The sequence below is a fragment of the Rhinolophus hipposideros genome (genome assembly GCF_964194185.1).
Source record: "Rhinolophus hipposideros genome assembly, chromosome: 12".
NCBI classification, from domain to species: Eukaryota; Metazoa; Chordata; class Mammalia; order Chiroptera; family Rhinolophidae; genus Rhinolophus; species Rhinolophus hipposideros.
This window is the reverse complement of record NC_138058.1, coordinates 52,562,966-52,584,657: the sequence shown is the minus strand read 5'-3', so window position 1 is coordinate 52,584,657 and position 21,692 is coordinate 52,562,966. Positions and strand designations below refer to the sequence as shown.

General features: G+C 34.4%; 1 protein-coding gene across 2 annotated transcripts in view; it reads right to left on the bottom strand.

Annotated features, from left to right (window-relative positions):
- The window catches only part of HEATR5B (HEAT repeat containing 5B), a 74,039-nt gene that overhangs the window by 5,855 nt on the left and 46,492 nt on the right, over positions 1-21,692 (bottom strand). The window contains exons 25-33 of one of the 2 annotated variants that reach the window (XM_081068376.1): positions 17,910-18,091; positions 15,265-15,333; positions 11,230-11,409; positions 7,336-7,573; positions 5,963-6,217; positions 4,282-4,409; positions 3,220-3,364; positions 2,459-2,725; positions 972-1,196 (exon numbers count right to left, since the gene is read on the bottom strand). In XM_081068376.1, coding sequence (XP_080924502.1) covers positions 972-1,196; positions 2,459-2,725; positions 3,220-3,364; positions 4,282-4,409; positions 5,963-6,217; positions 7,336-7,573; positions 11,230-11,409; positions 15,265-15,333; positions 17,910-18,091 — 1,689 coding nt within the window. Of the gene's footprint in view, positions 1-971; positions 1,197-1,221; positions 1,329-2,458; positions 2,726-3,219; positions 3,365-4,281; positions 4,410-5,962; positions 6,218-7,335; positions 7,574-11,229; positions 11,410-15,264; positions 15,334-17,909; positions 18,092-21,692 lie in introns of those variants that run through there. The other variant, XM_081068377.1, reaches the window with a different exon arrangement.

Genomic DNA, 21,692 nt, shown 5'->3' with positions numbered 1-21,692 from the left:
AAATGATTTTGATAAGATATTCTAAATAGTTTAAAAATCCAGAGTAGACATTCTTAGTGCTATCACCTTCCTACTTAGTATACAAATTCTATACAACCATAAACAAAAAAATCTTGCAATTTGCTGAAGGCAGTATTCTCATAATTTTAAAGAATTTCTTGCCATTGTAATCATTTATTCAGGAATAAACACAACTTTAACCTAATGGGAATACAGTATGTAATTAGAAACACAGGAAATATGTATATTTATTCTAATGAACAATACTACTAAATGTAAAATAAGAGACTCAAACTATTTTGTGATGACCATTTCTTCCACAGCTGAACTTATCAACATTCTTTATATGTGAATTTGGGCTAATCTGGCAACTGAAAATACCTAATAATAATCAGTACTTTATCAGGATTAGGAAAATATACATTTGATATGCTAACATTATCTTATATTGAGGGTACAATAGTTGAGGAGAATTCCATTAACTTAAAATAAAGAGATGTAAAAGTCAAAGGATTTAGCCAATTTATAATAACCTAAGTTATACATGTTAAAAATCTGAGAACTTCTTAATAGGAATATCATTCTAGGTGAAATAGGAAAAAATCTCTAATTCAAAATTTGTGACATTGCAAGCAACTTTTTTGTCAGAAAACTAATATTTTATTTTTAAATTATGACTTCAGTAACAGGGATAATACAAGATGAGTCTTGTGTCACAAAGTAAACAAATGGTCAAGAAATAATGGGGTCATGTCAAACCTCCCAACATGTGTTTAAGTTCTAAGACCCCGGCATTTACAGTCAATATGCCAGAAAAAGAGCATTAAAGTTCATATCTGAAAGATGTAAATAAAACACCTCTCTGAGAGATTTAGTGTTATATAGCAGTTTTCTGACAAGCTCATTCAGATAATTAGTTATTGGGGAACAGATATCCGGTAGATTAAAAATTTTTTAACTGATTGGGTTACCTGGTTGAGAATATTCCAGGATGCATGCAAGGGTGCTACGAATGAGAGCTGTCCACTGTTTCTGAGTATCCTCAGTTCTGGCCATGGAAAGTGTCACAATACTTTTAATCCCTTGAAGAGCTGCACTGACTGGTGGAGGAACCTGATTATCTGCAGACTTTATTGCTGTATCTTTCAATATTCTTGCAATTAAAAACAGAATCGTGGGCAGGATTGTCATACATCCTGAAATAAAAACAAATCAGATTACCTTGTGACACTTCAGTTCCCATATTACACTTGTTTCAGTTTATATTTTTTACAACTGACTGATTCTTGCAATTAAAAACAGAATCGTGGGCAGGATTGTCATACATCCTGAAATAAAAACAAATCAGATTACCTTGTGACACTTCAGTTCCCATATTACACTTGTTTCAGTTTATATTTTTTACAACTGACTGAGGTTTATTTCTTTTCGTTGCTTTTAAACAACATTTGTTGCATTACTATTATCATAATTCAATGTTTAAAAAAGAAAATAAGAAAGTGGTAAGTTATTTCAAAGAAGACAGAATTAATATTTTCTTTATTTTTCCAATTAGCCTTGTTTTTATTATTTCCAATATTTTACCCATTTAATATGTCATGCCCTTCATAATGAAAACGATAAAGAAGGATAGAAAAACAGAAGGAAAATACTACTATATACATACTTTGAGAAATGTCTGAGTAACTTGGTGAATCCTGTAGCAATTCTAAGACATGTAATCAACCTTCAGTGTATTAAAGTCAGCCTAACCAAGCCAGAAAAATGATGAACAGACTATACAGGTAAGTAAAGAAAAAATGACAGAATCCTGGAATTTGTAACTAAAAGAATTTTAGAGTCACTGAATTCAACTTCCCACTTAATGAAAGACTCTCTTCATCACGCCATTGTAGTCTGCCTGCAAAGCTCCAATGATAGAGAAATTATTTTCACATCTGTGGGCTCATGTTGAGCTGAAATTTACCTTTGTGTCTCCTGATACTATTTCTATCTCCTAGAACAGAGGGAAGTCTATTTTTCCATCCAGCAGTATTTGCCGACAGCTGTTATCTTTTACAGCTATAATTTCTTTAGTTGCTTCTTAGAGTTGGTTGTCACTCTCCTCTCACTTTCTTTAGTTTGTCAGTGTTGCTTAAGAGTGGCAACCAGGTCAGAAACTAAAGGATTTAGTAATTCTACCTTGGGTCTGCTAACATTCAATGTCTTCCCTCAAGGTATGGTTCTATCTATTTGCTGAAGTTTATCTAAAATACATCTGAAAAGAGCATCTTGGGTTTTTAGTTTTTTAAATATTGATAGGCTCCTAAAGATAGACAAACCCTTAAAAAAGACCAACTTCTCCTTTCACACTTGAAATTTCAGAGGAAAATAAGTCATAATAGACTTAAAATCAAAAGCAAGCTCATCTTTGTCTCCTGTCATATAACGCATATTCAAATAGTGATCAATACTGTACCAGCAGGTGAACAAAGGGACGGTAAGTCAGAGAATATGGCGACTGTGGCTGCCACCAAACGAGCACTTTCTTCTGACAGTCGAGTTTTCATGGCGACGTGACTTGGGGAGTCAGACATCTTGGTACTGAGATGTGGCATGTGCCGTACTAAAATGAACATCAGCAGCTCCATAGTTGCAAACACAAGAGATTTTCCAGGTATAAGACCACCACTGTCACCGCCTTCTCCTAATACAGGACAGGACTCTTTTTCCATATCATCTTCATCTTGGGGAAAAGAAAATTTGGTGAAATTTCCAGCAAAAAACAAAACAAAACAAAAACAAATAACAGATAAAACAACGCAGTCAGTATATTGGAGGAATTCTTTCAAAAGAACTTAAAATTGAATGTCTAACTGATATAACAGGTCTTTCTCTGAGTAATTCTCTTCCTCATGAGAATTCTGCTTATTTACCTCTCCTTAAAAGTAAAGGACAATCCATTTTTCACTTGGAAAATTTTTATTAGGTATTTTTATTAGGAATGTATTTCATAATAGGTATAACATATATGTTAAGTTGAATCATATGAAGGCTGACACTTTTGAAGGTGAAAAATAGTTGACTGTCAGCAATTTCATTTGTTTCTAATGAAAGCAAAATGAATTGCAAATCTTCTCAATGTATGATTAACTTAAAAAAAATTCCTAGCATTAGTATTTTAAAAATTAGGGTACAAATAATACCAACTGCAAAGTTAGTGTAATTACTAGTGCTTACTTAGAGTGTTTCTTTTTTCTTGCAAATAATCCTGAGCAGCTCTGACTATCTGTTGTACAACTCCAGTAACCAGCAACTGGACAGATGGTGGATTCCAGGTCAATAGGAGGCGGTGTAAAACATTCAGCAACTCAACACCAATCAGCTATTATAAATCAATGCAGATACATTTAATTCGTTTTAATTTCAAAGAATGAATTTACAATATTAAAATCTAAGAAAATATGCATGTAAAAATAAATTTGGTAGCTAAAATTAATACATAGTACTATGTAACAAATAAGAACATTACAACAATCTTGAAAATGCTATTTTATCCCAACATATTTTGTCAATAAATTACGTTTTTTATGCATTTAAATAATTTTTATATTCAAAAATGATAATTTTCCTGTTCTTTCCTCTCTTTGGACTAAGCAATAATATTGCTAGAGTCCAGTGACACTATAAAATTTATGATTTCCAACCCAAGCTGAGTACCCAAGAGGTATTTACCAGAGATTTTAGCCACGTCTGGTAAGTCTCTCTCCAATTCATCTCAACAACTATTACAAACTTTCAATCACTCACTTTAAGCCTCTTACTCACAATCTTCCACATCAAACCCATCCAATAATATAAAGTCCTCTAAATATGCCATACAGAAATTAGAAAACATCAATCAGTAAACTCTTGAGATAAGTCTTGAGCCAATGCAAAAAAAAAAAAAAAAAAAAAAGGCTTTAAAATGAGAGATAAAACTTCCTCAAACATTTAAAAGTAACGTAATTTATTTAATAGCCTTATAAATTACTTCAGCCCTTTATTAGTAGAATCATTAACTGGGACTGAGGGCATCCCTTAAAATTGTTACTGTCTACTGATGAACAAATCAAAGAAGGCATAGTGGTGACTATCTCTACTTGTGCCTGGTCATCCCACATTCAGTGTATGGTCTTAGATAAAGTCAAAATCCTGAACACATACTCCATAATATTATTTCATATGTGAATAAATTATCTTAAGGTAAATATGACAAAACGAAGCATACAATTAGTCATCTATGATAGAAATATACTGTACCTGATCTTCTGCAATATGGATTCGGGCATAAGGAGAATCTAGCAGAGTATGTAAGGCCTGTAGACATGCTGTAACATGCTCGATAGGCTCCTCAGGTCTAGGAGAACAAAGGAACTGAATACTCACACCTGCAAAATAAAAACACAGGTCTGTCAATATAAAACACTTCGATGCTTTGACACCAAGGTTTTCTCTCTATTTCTATTTGTTTTTATAAATTACTTTAACATATACTTAATGCCTTAGAGTTCAAAATGGTTTCCAAAGTAAGCTGCCAAACTTAATATAGACTGTAGCTTTGCAATTATAAATAACCAAATTGGAGGTGCAAAGGAAATTCCAGGTCATCAGATTAAGAAATATTCAATTTTTAATTTCATGGACATTTAAAAGTTAATACATTAATAATACATTTATGAAAATTATAAAATTACCTTCCATTAAATGGTTGCCAAAGAATGTTCATACCTACAAAGTTTTTTTAAATGGCAAGCTACAGAGGCACAATGGATATCATGGATAACAATTGTTCTTAATTTACATAAGGGTAATTACGGTCATCGTTTTGGAAGTGTGTCATATTTTCATTTGTGAGATCTACTGATGACTCCTATAATTTCACATTACTAATTGTGTTCCTTTCCCTCCAAGAAAAATATAAGATTGCTAAGAGCCTTATTAAAATGTATACATTTTTCATGTTAAAAGAACTTCTATAAATAGCAATTATAAATTTATTTATTCTAATTTGTTTTAACTTTGCATTTTATTATTTCCTCATGGGATGATTTGCTAAGTGCCAAGTAAAAAGAAAATATGTTGTTGGGGAAAAAAGCTCATGTTTTTTGCTTGAAAATTATTCAATATTCCTTGGTGAGTAAACATGATAGCTAAAACTTTTAGAGTAGTTTTTAACAATTAAATATTTAGATTAAAAATTCAGTTTAGAACTTAGAAAATGTGCTTAAAAATCCTCCTTTTACTATTCCTTCTCTGAACTGTGTTATGTAAAACGTTCCATAGCATTAAAATGAAAAGATATGAAGGAGTTCAGAACATCCTATGCCAAAATATGCATCTTTGGCATATTGATTATTTTGAGCTGAAGGTACTTGAGAAGTAGCAGATGTAGAAAGGCTCCCTGACCCCTTTCTAACAGCAGGTCATAAAATTTCTCATGAGAAAGGGGCCTACCCTGAATGTGGAAAAGAAGAACAGTCTTATCACTAGATACTGGAAAACCATGTCAAAACAGACCTGTACAAACTAATAAATTAAAAAAAAAAAAAAAACAGACCTGTACAAACAAACCTACTAAAACAACCCTTATATTCTATTAGTTTCTCCCATATATTTCCCAGTTACTGTCCCACAATTTACCCTGGGCCAAACCCCTTTATCTAGTCACAGCTCCACAATTTATTATTCTTTGTTTAAAATGGTATATAAACTTTTGGTCCTAATAGCTACTTCAGATCTTTGTTTTCCTTCTAGAGACTCCTGTGTACATGTAAAATATTAAATAAATATATATGCTTTTCTCCTACAAATCTGTCTTATATCACTTTAATTCTTAGGCCAACCACAGAATCTAAGAGGGTAGAAGGAAGTCTTTTCTCCCCTACAGATAGAAATTTTCAGAAGTGATACATGTTGAAATACATTAATATGGCTCACCTACCTAAAATCAGATGCATTCTGTCCTTGTTAATTTCTGGTAAAGATTTAGCACCAGGCATTGTTCCTGATGCTTGGTTTAAATTGACGGATGTAGAACGTTTTTGTAAACCAGATATGGCGGCTGCTTCTGCTGACTCTGAACATGTAAATCCTGTGCTGTTTAACCAAAGTGCCACTGCATGAAGAATTGGGGCCCAGGAATTCCGGTAGTGAAGTCTAGCTGTGTCAATAGTCTCAGGAGTATAAAATGCTCCACCTACAAAACAATTAAATCAATCAAAACATTACTTTTATTGTAAGTGCTCACTCATGTATGAATAACTAACTTAAACATACTCATTACATACTGTCTTAATCCATTTGGGCTGCTGTAACAAAATGCCAAAGGCTGGGTGGCTTATAATAACTGAAGTTTATTTCTCATAGTTCTGGAGGCTGGAAGTCCGAGACCAGCTTGGTTGCCAGCATGGTTGGTGAGGGCCCTCTTCCTGATTCATAGCCAACACCTTCTTGCTGTGCCCTCATATGGTGGAAAGGGTTACGGAGCAATGCGGGGTCTGTTATAAGGGCTGTAACCCCATTCATGAGGGTTCCACCCTCATGACCTAAGCACCTCCCAAAATCCCCACTTCCTAATAAATACCATTACAATGGAGATTAGGTTTCAACATATGAATTTTGAAGGGACACAATAATTCAGACCACAACATATACAAAACATCAGTCTGGCCAAAGAAATTATCCTTTGAAAATTATCCTTAGAAAAGCCATCAAAACCAACATCTTTCCTGCAGCTGTGGAACTGGGGTACCAGTGTCTTCCTCCTGATCCTAGGGTTTCCAGCCTCACCTCCACAACTGCTGACACCACTGAATATCCTCTACCTCTCCCTACTCTGTGGTCACATGCTTCAGCTTCATTGTTGCCAGTGACTCCTAAAACCCGTATCTCCTTCTCTTTCTATGACAGCCTGGGAGCTCTGTCTTCTTTCTCTGCCATTCTTCCTTCCATCCCTCCTGTTTTCACTACCAAATTCTGGACTTCCTCACCTGCTGTTACACATGCACTGACCAGCACAGCAATATACTTCATCATGGTCATGCATGATGACTTGCTATGTGTCATTTAGAGTACCCCAGCTCATACAGGTATTACTGCAACAGTGAGCACACTTTTGTTTGGGCTAATAAGTTTAATGCTGTCTCTGAATTCACAAATTCAATATGGAGAACATGCTTTAAGTGAGAGAGGGTCAAGTTGAAGTCCACAGAAATTTAAGATATTATTACTGTTGTTGCTAGCCTCGACCAATTCCATTTTGTTTAATTACTACTTTGAACTCCACAAAAGTAACACTCTACACGCAGTACTTACCATCTGGGGGGAGCTGACTAGCAAACTCAGCTGGTAAAGTCAAAAGCGCGTAGTCTTTTAATGCTGCCAACCATAGGCGGCTGAGCGTTGGCAGTTCAGGTTGCACAAGTGTTATTAAACTATCTGGTGGCAGTTCATCTACGGTACCATAATCATCATCATCATCATCAGTATTTTTACTTGCTCTTTTTGGTTTTGACTCTGCTTCCTTTTTAATATTCATAGCAACAACATATACCTATTCAGAAATTTAGGAGGAGAAAATAACAAGGCATAATATTTAAAAATGATGTATTCTAAGTTGTTAGGATTGTGCAGTTGAATCATCAAAAATAATTGAGTACAAATACTAGAAGTACATAACTTCATGATTTCTTGATAACCTCAAAAGAATAATTATACCTGCCTTGGAGGCAGTCTTTTTTATTCATCTGATTCCTAACTAATATTTCTCTCATAGCATATACCTTGAGTAGGGTCCTCTGAATTTTTTCTGGTTTGTCTTGCTTTACTTTACAAAGCCCCCTTTATGTTTTTTTTTCTTTTTTCTTTTTACCATAGGTTATAATTTCCTGTTTACTGCCTCTACTTTCATAGATTTATTAGACACAATCCAGCATTCAAAGGAAAAGGCTGAGAGGAGAGGTCAGAGAAAGGATTTCCATAAATATCCATCTAACCCCACGTCCCCTACATAGTCCTTAAGTAATATTTAGCAATCTAGTGTTTACAACAGAGCTGAGTCAAGAATATAATTTACTAGTCACATATACTATCTGTATCCTTTCTCTCTACTTTGTAAACCAAAAAGCTGTATAATAGCAACTTGCTACAACATAATTTTAAACATTCCTCTTTGTTGAAGTTCTTTTTGTTTGTTTTCTTTTGTCTTCATAAATACATTCAGGCTTTGGCAACTGACACATACAAAGCTGAATTACATATCAATAAAAAAGCAAAAAGAATAAAAATTAGAAAGGAAGGGGAGAACAAGAATAAGAAAGAAAACTGCACTAGGTAAAAATCTTGAGAAAACTGTTTCCCCCTACACAGTGATTTTCATTGTGCCCAAGGAGAAAGGCTATGTATGAATACAGGTACACTGTAAGCTTCCTGATGGCAGGGTGCCCTCTCCATTCCTACAATGAGCTGACAGTTATGGCACTAAGTTCTAGACAATGATTACAGAAAACAGTGAATCCTCATTTTTTATAAAAAGCATTTTTTTTTACACTGTGATAGTCTGTAACAGTTCTAGTCAGTTAGTAATACTAACCCTGACAATTTACAAACAGAAACCAATGAATTTTTAGAGTAGGGACTTCAGATCTCAAGTAACAAATGTATTACGTTCATATTTTCTAGTGCTTTTAAGCTTGCTTCCCCCCCTCATGTTTATATGTTTCTTATTATACTGACATTTTAAGAAAATGTCTCATAAGTGCTAGAGTACACTTAACCACTCACTCCCTCACTCCCTCACTCATTCTTGCCTTGAGTTTGCTATTATGCTTGGACCTGCGGCAACAAAGACCAATATCATTTTCGCCTTCCATGAACTCACAGACTAACACAAACATAGGAGAGTGAGAAAACTGCTGAAAAAATGAATGTTTTTTAAAATTTGTCTTTAATGATCTACCTTCCCCACTTTACTACACTCAGTGCTGTAGCTCAGTACCTGATTCCTAACCAATACTCAATGGTTTGTGTAATGAATGAAGGAATCTCAGGGAACACCAAGATGGAAGGATCTTAATAGAGTATGAAAAAGGCGAGACTGAATTTTTAAGGACAAATTTCACCTATTCACAAGCAAAGACAGAAGGGAGGATTAGAGGCAGAAGGAATATCAAAAACAAGAGCACAGGAAGTAGGAAACAGGATGGCATTCTGGGGAGACTGGATTGGATGATACAGAATAACATAGGACATAAGGCAGAAGTAGTTGAAGAGTTTCCTCTGCAGGCAGTGGGGAAGTAAAGGGGTTGCTGCAGAATTTAAAGTTCAGATGTATGTATTTTTCCAACTTTTATTTTAAATATACCAAAAAAGTTTTGGAAAATCAGTTTTTAAAAGTACTCACAATCCCAATTTCCAAGTTTTCATATTCTGTTGTTGGAAGCTGTAATTTTGTTGTGTTTAATTTTACTTATGCACATATCATAAAGTTTCCCATGTGAATGTTAGTCTTTATAACCATTATTCTTAATGGTTGCAGTGAATGACCCATAATATATCTAACGATTTTCCTCTAGTTTTATATTTACTTCTAATTCTTTACTCAGTCTTGGAAATCTTAGAAAGATAAGACGCAATTTTCAAAGACAAAAGGTATTCAGTTTTTCACATTATAAATAATGTCCAAGTAAATAAACATTCTTGTAAACTTATCTCTTTTCCATATTTTAGATATTTTTCCCTAGGATAAAGTCCCAGAAATGGAAATACTGGGTCAGTGATTATAAATATTGTTACGGCTCTGAATAGATACTGCCAAATGCCTTCTAAAAGCCTTCTGTATTTTACATCGCTATCTGCAATATGTGGAAATATATTTTTTAGAATTTTTTTAAACAAATTTTTGGCTTATTTTTCTTATTACATATTATACAAGAAAAACAGAAAAATCAGAAGCATAAGTAAAATTAAGAAAATAAAAACCACACACAATCCTACCAGATATAATGCTGTTAACATTCTGGACATATTATATATACAAACTCAGTCTTTTAAACAATGTATTTGTGCATAATTTTTAACCCAATTTTTCATTCACTTAATACCATCATTTTTCAGAATCAAGAAATACATTTAAGTTATTTCCATTTTTTGAGTGTAATAAACAATATCAAAATAAACATCTTAATAGCAGATCTTTGTATATATTCTTGATATTTCTTAGGGTAAATTGGTCAACTAATGTGCAGTTTTAGAAAGTGTTTCTTCCCCTCCCCCCATATGTTTACTAGTAACTTGGTTTCCTCTTAGTGAATTGTCAATTCATATTTTGCCCCAAATCTGTATTTTAGAATGATTATTCTAAGATTCTATATAGGAATAGCTGGGGGGAAGAAAAGACTAACTGTAAGAAAAACCAATTCGGGTGCAAACGCATAGACTAGGTGACAAATGACTCAAACTAAGGCAATGGGGAAAGAGAAGAAGTATTTATTTATAGGTATGGAAAAGGCATGTATGATTCACTACTAAATTAACAAAAATAGTTGCTATGCTGAGTAACACGCCATCATTATTTTGAAAATAAAGACATAGATTGATACACACATATATACACGTACATTATATAGACTGAAATTTAATCAAATAAAAGATTCTTGGAAGGCCGCATGGCTCAGTTGGTTAGAGCGCAAACTCTCAACAACAAAGCTGCCGTTTCAATTCCCACATGGGATGGTGGGCTGCGCCCCCTGCAACTAAAAACTGAAAACGGCGACTGGACTTGGAGCTGAGCTGTGCCCTCCACAACTAGATTGAAGGACAATGACTTGGAACTGATGGGCCCTGGGGAAATGCACTGTTCCCCAATATTCCCCAATAAAATTTATAAAAAAAAAAATTCTTAGTGTAAATCATTTTCTACTATTTATATTTGTTTGTTTTGCCTGCCTAATTTCCTCAAAGTAAGGAGAGCCCTTTCTCAAAATACTCATTAAAAAAATATAATTTTCAAAGATTTAACGAGTTCTTTTGAGATATAAATATATATGTATTTCAGTGAGAAAGAGCAAATAACAGATTTTCAAAAATACGTGAATTCAAAGGTCAGTTTTTTAAAAAAAAAATCAATAAACAGTTTTTTTTACCTACAGGAGTAGGGGAACATTTTCTCATGCATGGAGAAATGGTTCAAAAACAATAGGCCATGGTTACCTCTGCCCAAGCTTTGAGAACAGCCAGTTTTTCCATGGTTGTGGCACTCTCTCGGTACAGCTGGCTGGAAGATCCTTTTCCGGCCTGAACTTTGTCCAGAGAAGACACAAGCAGATTGTGTACTCGACGGAGATCGTTGAGATCACTGACGACTCCACTTCCAATCCATGTACTACATACCTAACCAAAGAAAATTTAAAAAATTTTTGTATAAAAAAATTAACATTTAACATAGAGTGGAATAAACATAATATTCTTTCCTTGGGGGAAGAAACAGTAAAGAAAACCAATAAACAAAATAAAACAAAAAAAACTCCAAAGCTATATTTTAATATTCATTTTTAATAACAAATCAGCAGCAAGTATGGAATTTATTATATACTTACATGGAAAACAAAACAGTATTTACTTATCATATTTCCATTGTCTAATTGGACAAAAATTTTCATCAGAAAAAATTTTCCACCTAAACCAGGCCAGTCATGAATAATTCTTTAATTCAACAATACTTCTGTTCAGTACAAGCAAAGGCAAGCAAAAGGTTATTGTGGGTGCTACGGTAGAAATTACAAAATAGAGGGAGAAAAATCTAGTCCTTGTCCTCAGTAAATACAGATTGAATGAAACCATGAGAATGTTTTATGGCTACAACACTACAATTAAAAACAGAGGAGGGAGAGGTTAATTTTAGGAAAAAATGGAATGTTTCGATATCAGGAAGGTTTGTCTGTATAGATACAGGAGAGTTACATGGGGAAAGAGATGAGATTATGAAAGTTAATTGGGATCAGGTTATGGTACAATTTAAATTCCATTAGAACTGAATTCCGATTTGTTCTTAAGGCAGTCATGAGCTTCTAAGATTTCTGAGCAGGGGGATATTATTAGAACTGTGCTCTAGGGAAACTGTTCCAGTCCTTATGTATATAGGAAAGAATGTATACAGATAGCAAGCAATGTGTTCAGTTAAGTGACTATTACAATACTACGGAACAGAGATGATATGGATCAAACTGGGAATGCAACAAAAAGGGAAAGGCATATGAGAGAGACTTGGATCTAGAAATGGCAAGATCTGGAAACCACTTAAATATTTTTCGGGGATAGGGCACAGGGACATGCAATAAGTGTGAGGAATCAAAGACTGCCAAATTTTAATTGCCAAAGCTTCTAACTTGGATGAATGGAAGGAAGGTGACACTACTGCTTAAGAGAGATAACATAAGAAGACAGGAAAGTTTAGTGGAGATGAGAAGTTAGAGAACATGATTTTGGTTGGAACATTTTGACATGCAGAGTTCAAAGCACCAGTAAGAGACTCATGGAAAGGTATTCAGCAGGCAGTTGGAAACTTGGGTCTGGATTTCAGGAGCAAGGTCAAAGGTAAGTATGTAGACCTGGGAATCATCCACAGGAAGGTGATAACTAAAGCAATGCTACTTGGTGAATTTCTTCAAGGATTGAGGTATTTTAAAAAAGTCTTAAAGACGAACAAAGGGAAAATAGTTGCACTTAAGGGACAAATGGGATAAGAATAATGAAAGAGACTGAAAAGGCCAGAAATGCAAAAGGAAAACCAGGCAAGTGTGGTGATACTGGAGCCAAGGGAAGAATGTTAAGAGTTGGTGGTCTGACAGTGCCAGCTTTTTTCAACAATTACAAATCCTCGCTTTCTTATCATTGCACTAAAACAATTCACAAATTTTTGGTAAAAGGTAACAAGGTACATAAACCTCATTAAGGAAGATACCAAGCAAGATGTGTGGCAGCACCCCATAATTAACACATGGATATTTCTGTAATGAAATGTAGTACGAATCACACGAAGAGAGATTAATCAATACTAGTCTCACTCAGCTTCACATCAGGGCCAAATGAGTACAGTCAGCTCAGGTTTTGCTAACAAATAAATTATGAAAAAGCTTTTGGCTTTCAGAGCATTTAGATATTGAATCATGGTTGATGGATTGTGTTCCTACATTTTAAAACTTTTAAAAAGTTGAGAATAAATATTCATGCAACTATTTTATTCTTTTATGACCTTATTCTCAAAGAATTCAAAACTAAATTTAATAAAAATTAATAAGGATATTTTAAATTTGATTGTTATCAGTTATGAACATACTAATGGCAAAATAAGATACTAGTCAAAACAATGTTGAAAATATGACATTTAAAGTGAAAAAGATTAAATATGAGTATGAAAATGAAGTTATTGTTCCTGAGGGAATTAAACATATTGGAGAAATTTGATAAATATTTTTGTGACATTTGGCAGAACTATAACTAAAAGATGGGAAAAATTGTAAAGATTGAGGATATGCACTAAGTTTGCTTTGCAAAAACCTAAGTACTTTCTCCATTTTAAAGAATATGAAACTAGAAATTGCAGATACTGCATTATTGGTTTGATTTATGCAGAAAGACAAAGCAGCATTGAATCAGCAAAATCATAATCAGAGAAAAGACCTTGGTCTTACATCAAAAGAGTGGTGAATGAATGAAAACATTTATAAGTTTTAAGCTGAAATATTTAAAGTATGTATAATGTTTATGATTCCTACTCTGATTTAAGTAATTCTTTTTTATTAACCCACTGATTATTATCCCCAATTGTGCTACATTTGAAGGTCTTCCTACAATATCTAAGAATGACCCTGATTTCCATGTTTAATGTTACGATTATCTAGTAAACCAGCTGGGATACCATGTTTCATGATCTGCCTAAAGCCAATTCCTTACTTTCTCTTAAGGAAAGGAACCTGCAACCCACTGCTCCACCTGTTGCAAAACCAGGTTTCCTCCCAGAAACAGAAGGATAGGACTTCAAAAATTTAAGCATGCCAGTAGAAAAAGAATAAATTTCTTATAGAAAAAGCAGCTAGAGTCACATAAGAAATAAGTTAAGGCAAATTCAATAACAGGAAACTTTTATACTTCTTATTCACAAGATGAAATTCTGATAGCCTTTGTTTTCTAATGATCAGGAGTTTTGGGGGAGGTTATCTCTGTTTAAACACTATGCTCTGAACATCACCATGATACATTTATTTATACATGACTGTGATTTCTGATGGTGTGTTGGTATCCCAAAGCAAATGACCTACTCTAACTCCAAAGTTTGTACCATGATCCACAGACCTCTCTCATAAACTAGGCTCCCTCTTCTGTGTCGGGTCTGCTATTGGTGGAAGTTCAGTTCTCTGAACACCACCATTAATAGGAGGCTTCAGAGAAATAAGTCTTAACAACGGAAGGAAAGAGGCAAATTCATTCAGCCACAGAGAGAACATCATCAGAATTCCAATCCTCTCATTGCAAACAGAAATATTCTCTGCATAGAGGCCACATGTAACTTGATTATGGATTCTAAGCAATAATGATAGACCATAGCCCTATACTCCAGAAAACTCCAAAGGAGAGAATTGCTTTTCTGCTATCCAAGCAGAAGAATCTGATTTTCTGGAAGACTAGGGCTTAATGCATGGATCCTTTCTCAGGATGAGGCATGAAAAAGAGGAACTTACTAAAGATGTAGGAACATAGGTGCTTTTGTGACTATTTTCAGATACAATAACCTGAGCATAGTCCCCCGGGGTTAATTTTGCAAAGAAATTCCCATATTGTGAAATTCTCTTTAGGATAACTTAATACCCATGAATTATAGAATTTTCACAGCCTGTGGTCAAAAAAATCTTTTGTTACCTAATTATCATTACTTTACATTCTTCACTTATTCTAGATTTTGAGATCTTAATTTTATTTTAGTCTCTCTTATGATGTGCATATTTCTGGTCACTTTTGAGTTATATAAGAGCTGTGTATCCCAAAGTCATGTCCCCAGCTATGATAAAAAAAAAAAGGAGGGATGTGACTAATAGTGTCTATTTCATCATTTCATACAGAATAAAAGAGGAAACTGACACTGTTGTGTTTCCAAGATAAAAATAAGTATTATTTAAATCTTCTCTCTTCTTTCTTGGAAGTGAAATTCTAAAATATCTATGAATTTATAGAAGATAGTTTTCTTCTTACCTGGCAAGCTTTTGCTATTATGTCTGATGGAGTATCTTGTGAAAAGGCTGGTCTTAGAGCAGCTCCCACCTATAAAAATGAACACAAGCATTTTATTTTTAAAGATAAGTAGTAAACATAAACCCTTTAGTGTCTTTGAAAAAACACAGAAAACACAGCTACGTTCCTTTCCTTTTTACTACATCGCTCTTATTTATCTTTCTAGTTACAATAAACTCAATCATACCATTTTTCTTTTGCTTTCCAGGAGGTTATCTTATCAAATCAATATGAATGCTATATCAAATAGGAAAATAATTTTCTTTCTTTCCTTTGTTTTTGTTTAATTGTAAACAGAATTTTCTGACAAAGCCATGTGTTCCCCAGAGAGAACAAAAAACTGTTATTCTTTTTTTCCTATGTTTTCCTGAACATATTCTAACAGTATTTACCTCATGAGTAAATCTCAATTCCTTTAAATAACTTAGAACTAAAAACTCACACAGTCACCAAAAAAATCGTAGAGATCAAAAAGAGATGTTTTCAAAGAAGGTTGCTAAAGATATTACTTTATATATTGTTGTCATAGTAATAAGTGAAGGAATATGAGTTTTAGTTTTAATAAGCCAACAATCAGTCACAGATACTTAGATTTAATACGTATGAGCTGAATAAGAAATTAGATGTAGTCAGCTCCTAATTTGAGATTTCTTCCATTTCACTAGAGATTCAGTTGCTAAGGCATATCAACAGCAGTTTGGAAATGGATCAAGAACCCCTCTCTGTGACCAAAGACACAATGAAACAAATGACAGTATTGGTATTGCAATAATCAACTAATTGTAGAGCTGGTATTAGATCCCGTACTAAAGGAGAAAGAATACTATAAAAGAGCTCATTGGGTCGACTGATAAAACTGGAATATGATAGATTATATAAAAAGCGTATAGTAATGTTGAATTTCCTGAAATTGATAATTGTTCTATGATTATAATGTTCTTGTCCTTTGGAAATACAGACAGAAGTGTTCAAGAGTAAAGTTACATGATTTAAATAATCTACTTTTAAATGGATTAGAAATAAGTGTGTGCAAGTATGAGTGCGTGTGTAGAGAGAGAGAGAAACAGACAGATACCGTGTTTCTCTGAAAATAAGACCTAGCCGAACCATCAGCTCTAATGCATCTTTTGGAGCAAAAATTAATATAAGACCCGGTATGTTTTATGTTATGTTATGTTATGTTATGTTACGTTATGTTATGTTATGTTGTTATGTTATGTTATACCTGGTGTTATATTATAGTAAAATAAGACCGGCTCTAATATTAATTTTTGCTCCAAAAGATGCAGTAGAGCTGATGATCGGCTAGATCTTGTTTTCGGGGAAACACAGTACTATCAGTAATAAGGCAAATGAGGCAAAATTAATAACTGGTAAACATGAATAAAGGTATATAACAGTTTTTTGGACTACTCTTACAACTTTTTTGTAAGTTTGACATTATTTCTAAATAAAAGTAATTAAAAAAAAGAACTTCATTCTATTAGAGTGGGTATCTGGGAGTAAACAATTATATAAGTTTTCTGTAGCCAGTTAGACTAGAAACTATAACTTCCTCACTTGCACCTGTGATGGAAAAACAATGAATTATATATTACTCACACTTTATTTTGTTTAGGTTTGAACACAGCTTTTAGATAAGGTGTGGTATGTCCAGAACCAACATCTTGGTATAATCACAGTAAAAAAAATGTTTATTCTTTTCTTGCTAACATAAGTTTTTCACCTTCACATAACCCATCATTATTAGGATAACATGTACTGTGCCTCATTTAAAGAACATAAGTAAAGGGATAAATCTCAGGAGAAATAAGTGTTTCTGTTTAGAATAAAATTAAAAAAATCTGTTGAAAGTATCTAATTCTTTCAGTAATATTTTATCTGCTGTTATTAAAAGTTAATTTATCCTTCAGCATACAGGGCACAATTGCTTTTCATTTTTAAAAATGCTTATCCTGTCCTGACATATAAAAATAATCAATAATGTTGTAAAGATTTTGTAGGGTATCTGATGGACACGTGTCCCATTTGGGAGACCACCTCAGGGAAGATGTAGATGCTTGATCAATGTACTGTACACCTGAAGCTGAACAATAATAAATGCCAACTATAATTTTATATATATAATGTGATGGCTCGGTGCGATGTCGGAGGGATAGTGGATGGGGGGATGGGGGAGGGGGGTCCACAGTGTGAGGGATATAAATGATGAACGTCTAAGTATTACCTTGTCTTGTGCACCTGAAACTAATTAAAAAAAAATAAAAAAAATAATAATGGCATCAAATCCACAACACTCTTTGAATGTTCTTTTTATCTTTAAAGTGGCATGGCTAAACATCTAAACACAAGACAGGAACCAGGCTGGAATTTCTATTCTTGTTTTATCACTAACATGCTATCACGACTTAAAAATAGCGACAAGTTTTATACTATTGTTTCTGTAATTGTGGGTTGATTCAAACTATGTAACCGACAGTGGAAGTAAACGTATGCCTTCTACGTGAATAAATAGGTTGCTGTTTCAAATATATTTCTACAGGAAACCCCTTTAATGATCATTCAAAAGATCCATTTTAAGTTTTTAAATAAATAGAATGTCTCACATTAGCTTGATACTGCTCCAGAATCACATGACCTGGAAATTCGGGCTCAGGCACAGATGCAAACTTCTTGATAATGTCTTCAAGTGCCTGGAGCCCAGCCATCCGCAGCTGGTTACTATGATCGGTTGCAGCCATGAATGCCATGCGAATCAGGTCAGAAAGATGAAGTACCAAGAGATCATCTACAAATAAAAATAGAAGGCAAAAGGAAAACTTTCCCAAAGATAACTGTAATAACATAAAAATATGAAATGAAACACATTTCTTTTAAAAAGCACTTTTGATCCACATTATGTCAGCGTGCTTTGTTAAAAACGACAAAGATACACTTCCAAGAAAGCTTCTATATCATCATCTCTCAAGAACATTGGTAAACTGATTACCAAAACTTTCTCCAAAGGAGTCTGCAATTCTTTTGGAACAGGGATTGGCAAACTTTTTTTGTAAAGAACCAGATAGTAAATATTTTTGGTTTGGCCAGCCATGTAGTTTCTATAGCAACTACTCAACTCTGCTGTTGTAGTTTGAAAGTAGTCACAGTATACAAATGAATATGTGTTACTCCTATAAAACTTTATTTACAAAAGCAGACTGTGGGCTAGATTGGATTGTAGGCTAAAGATGGTGAAACTGTACTATGGAAAATATTTTTATAAGGATAAGATGTAGAAAAGGGAAGTATTTTTTTCCTTTTAGCCCCAAAGTAAAAGCTGCCCTAAATCTACTTTAACAAAGCTTAAAAGCAAGTCTTAAAAGAATTCAAAAGATTTCAAGTAATTTAACTGCAACCCAGAACAAAATCCAATACTATTTAAATAGATACAAAATCCAACACTAATAGCACAAAATTTGCAACGTGTAGTAGCTAATGAAAGATTACCAGGGACGCAAATAAGCAGAAAAATATATCTCATAACAAGGAAAGGAAGGGGGCGGAGGAATCAACGAATAGAAACAGGCCAGAAATGAGAGTTGATAAATTAACAGGTGGGGACCTTAACGTGGTTATTATAAGTATGTTGCCTATAATCAAGAAGAATAAGGAAAGCATGAATATGATGAAGAAAGACATGAAAGACAAAGACAACCACAAATGGGACTTCAAGAGATAAAAAATAAAATATCTGAAATGAAAACTATACTGGATACGATTGATAGTGATTAGATACCAAAGGAGAAAAGATAAATGAACTTAAAGATAAGGCAACAGAAATGATCTAAAGAATTGATTGAACTCAGGGACTGTGAAGTTCTTCAGGCGACTACAAGACTCGCGAAGTCTTTTTGAAGCAGTGGCCAAGTCTGTGGCTCAGGCTGATCCCATAACAGCTCCCTGTTAAACAGATTTTTGTTGTTATTGCTACTGTGAAGGTTACAAGTATCTTCCAATTTTTGCATATGCCTACCTAAAACGCCAATTTTGAACCTAAGTTTAAACAAGAATATCTATTGGTTAGGGGGAGGGGAGTAAAGAGGATTGAGAAAAAACATTTGGCTAAAAGCCCCCAGTACTTCCTCACCGAAAGGAGACAAAAACACAGTCAGTAAAAAACAGGTATTAAGAAACAATGGCCAGAATTTGAGAGGAAATTTCTAAAGCAGGAGGAACTGGATTAAAACGGGCTTATTCATATTATGCCAACCCAAAATAAATAAGAGGACGCATTATTCCCCCTGCACTCTAGACCTAATTTACAAGGCTCAGGACTCTATCAATCCACCAACCAAAACGAGGCAATCTTCCTGCAATGAAAGTGCTGTTGCTTCTGTACATAATCTCTACCTCCAACCTTTCTCAAGTCAGAATCTTTATCTTTTTTTCAAGTCCAAGGAGATGAACTCCTAAAGGGCAGTAGTGCGAAGGAGTCCTGAGCAGAAACTCCAAAATGGGGAGAGAATTAGTAGGCTGTTTAGAGGTTTTTTACAGCTAGGAGTAATAATTTTCCCTACAAGAAAAGACAGGAGATAGAAAGGGAGCTAAGGATGATACAGGAAGAGCCTAGATAGCACACTCATTGGGTCTATAATTTTTCCCACACCTGCCATGACTGTTCATAATAGCAGGCAGTGGGTGCTGTAAAGGATCCTGTTTCCGTCAAGAACAGAGCACGTTAAATACAGGAATCTAGGTTGGAGAGCTGTTATATCAGCTTACCATCCAGCTACCAATGTGAAGTGCACAGTAAACAAAGACAACATGGGAAATACACCCAACCACACCACCCACACTGTGCGCAAATGCCAAATATGGAGAGCACTCTCCCCTTTCAATGATATATAAACAAATAAGCCTATGAAAAAAATACACCCTGGGAAAAGAAAGCTTCTGAAGAGTCAGAGAAAGAGCTAACAACCTCTGAAAACAATTTTCTATAAAAACCAGAATGAAATTTAGAAAATTATTTGTCATCTCAATAGGATGCAAAAACATTATGGCTGCTACGGAATAAGAAGAAAAAAACCATAACGAGTAAAAAGGATTCAGTATAATGGAGGTGAAAGACATACAGAAAAATTAAAGGAAAACTAAAAACACAAAAGAAAACTTAAGATCTACAATGGAAGCAGAAAAGAATAAAACATCAGTGATATAAAGAGAAAACTTGTGAGGATCTCTGAGAATGCAGGCAAAAGGACAAAATAATGAAAGAAAAAATTAAGAAATACAAAGAAAGGAAAGCCAATTTAAGGATCTTCACCAGTCCTTAAACATAGCATGCACACTTATGTTCCCACACCTTTACAAATTCTCTTACTTCCTTTGCTAAGAATAGACCAGAGTGGTAGGCAGAATATTGGTGCCCAAATATATCCATTCCCTCATCCTTATAACCCGTGAGCATGTTACCTTACATGGCAAAAGAGACTTTGCAGATGTGATTAAGGTTATGGACCCCCAAATGGGGAGATTATCTTAAATTTTCCACGTGGGCCCAATTTAATCATGAGTCCTTAAAAGCAGAGCACCTTTCCTCGCTGCAATCCGAGAGAAGTGATGACAGAAAGATTCAACCTTTCTGGCACTGAAGATAAAGAAAGGGGGCCATAAGCCAAGGAACGCAAGCGGAAGCCGAAAAGAAGAGAAAAAGGATTTCCATAGAACCTCTGGAAAGGATTGCAGCCCTGCCAACACCTTGAGTTTAGCCATGTAAGCCTCATGTTGGACTTTCTGACCAATGGAACTATAAGTCGATAAATCTATGTTGTTTTAAGCCGCCAAGTTTGAGGTCATTCGTTATATAGCAACAATAGACAACGAATACAATCAGCCTCTTCTACCTGGAAAATCCTTTCTCTGTCTTTAAAACTTAGCTTTAGAATTACATCTTCTATGAGGTCTTCCTTGGCTCTCCAGGAAAGGCTCCTTTTTCTATGTTCCCAAAGCACTCTACCATCCCACTATGGGGACATATAATTCTGTGAGTGATAAGCCTGCCTATCTGTCTTCTAGACTAGAAGTTCTTCAGGGCTATGGACGATGTTTTTTTCTTTGTATCCGCAGTGTGTAGCAAAGAACAGGATTCAGTAAATATCTGATGGTTAAAGACACTGTGTTTATGACATACTGTGCTTCGCTGGTACCGTATATTCAGATTCACATTCTATACATGGTTTACTATTTTACTTTTTGTTTATTTTTTTACTCCATTTGTGAGGTCTGCTGCTTCTTAAACAAAATAAAGTAAGCAGAAAAGCATCGTTAATGTATAGACTTCACTATAGTTATACGTAGTTGATCTTCAGATATTTAAAAAAATGACGGGGATGAAGAGACTACAAAGT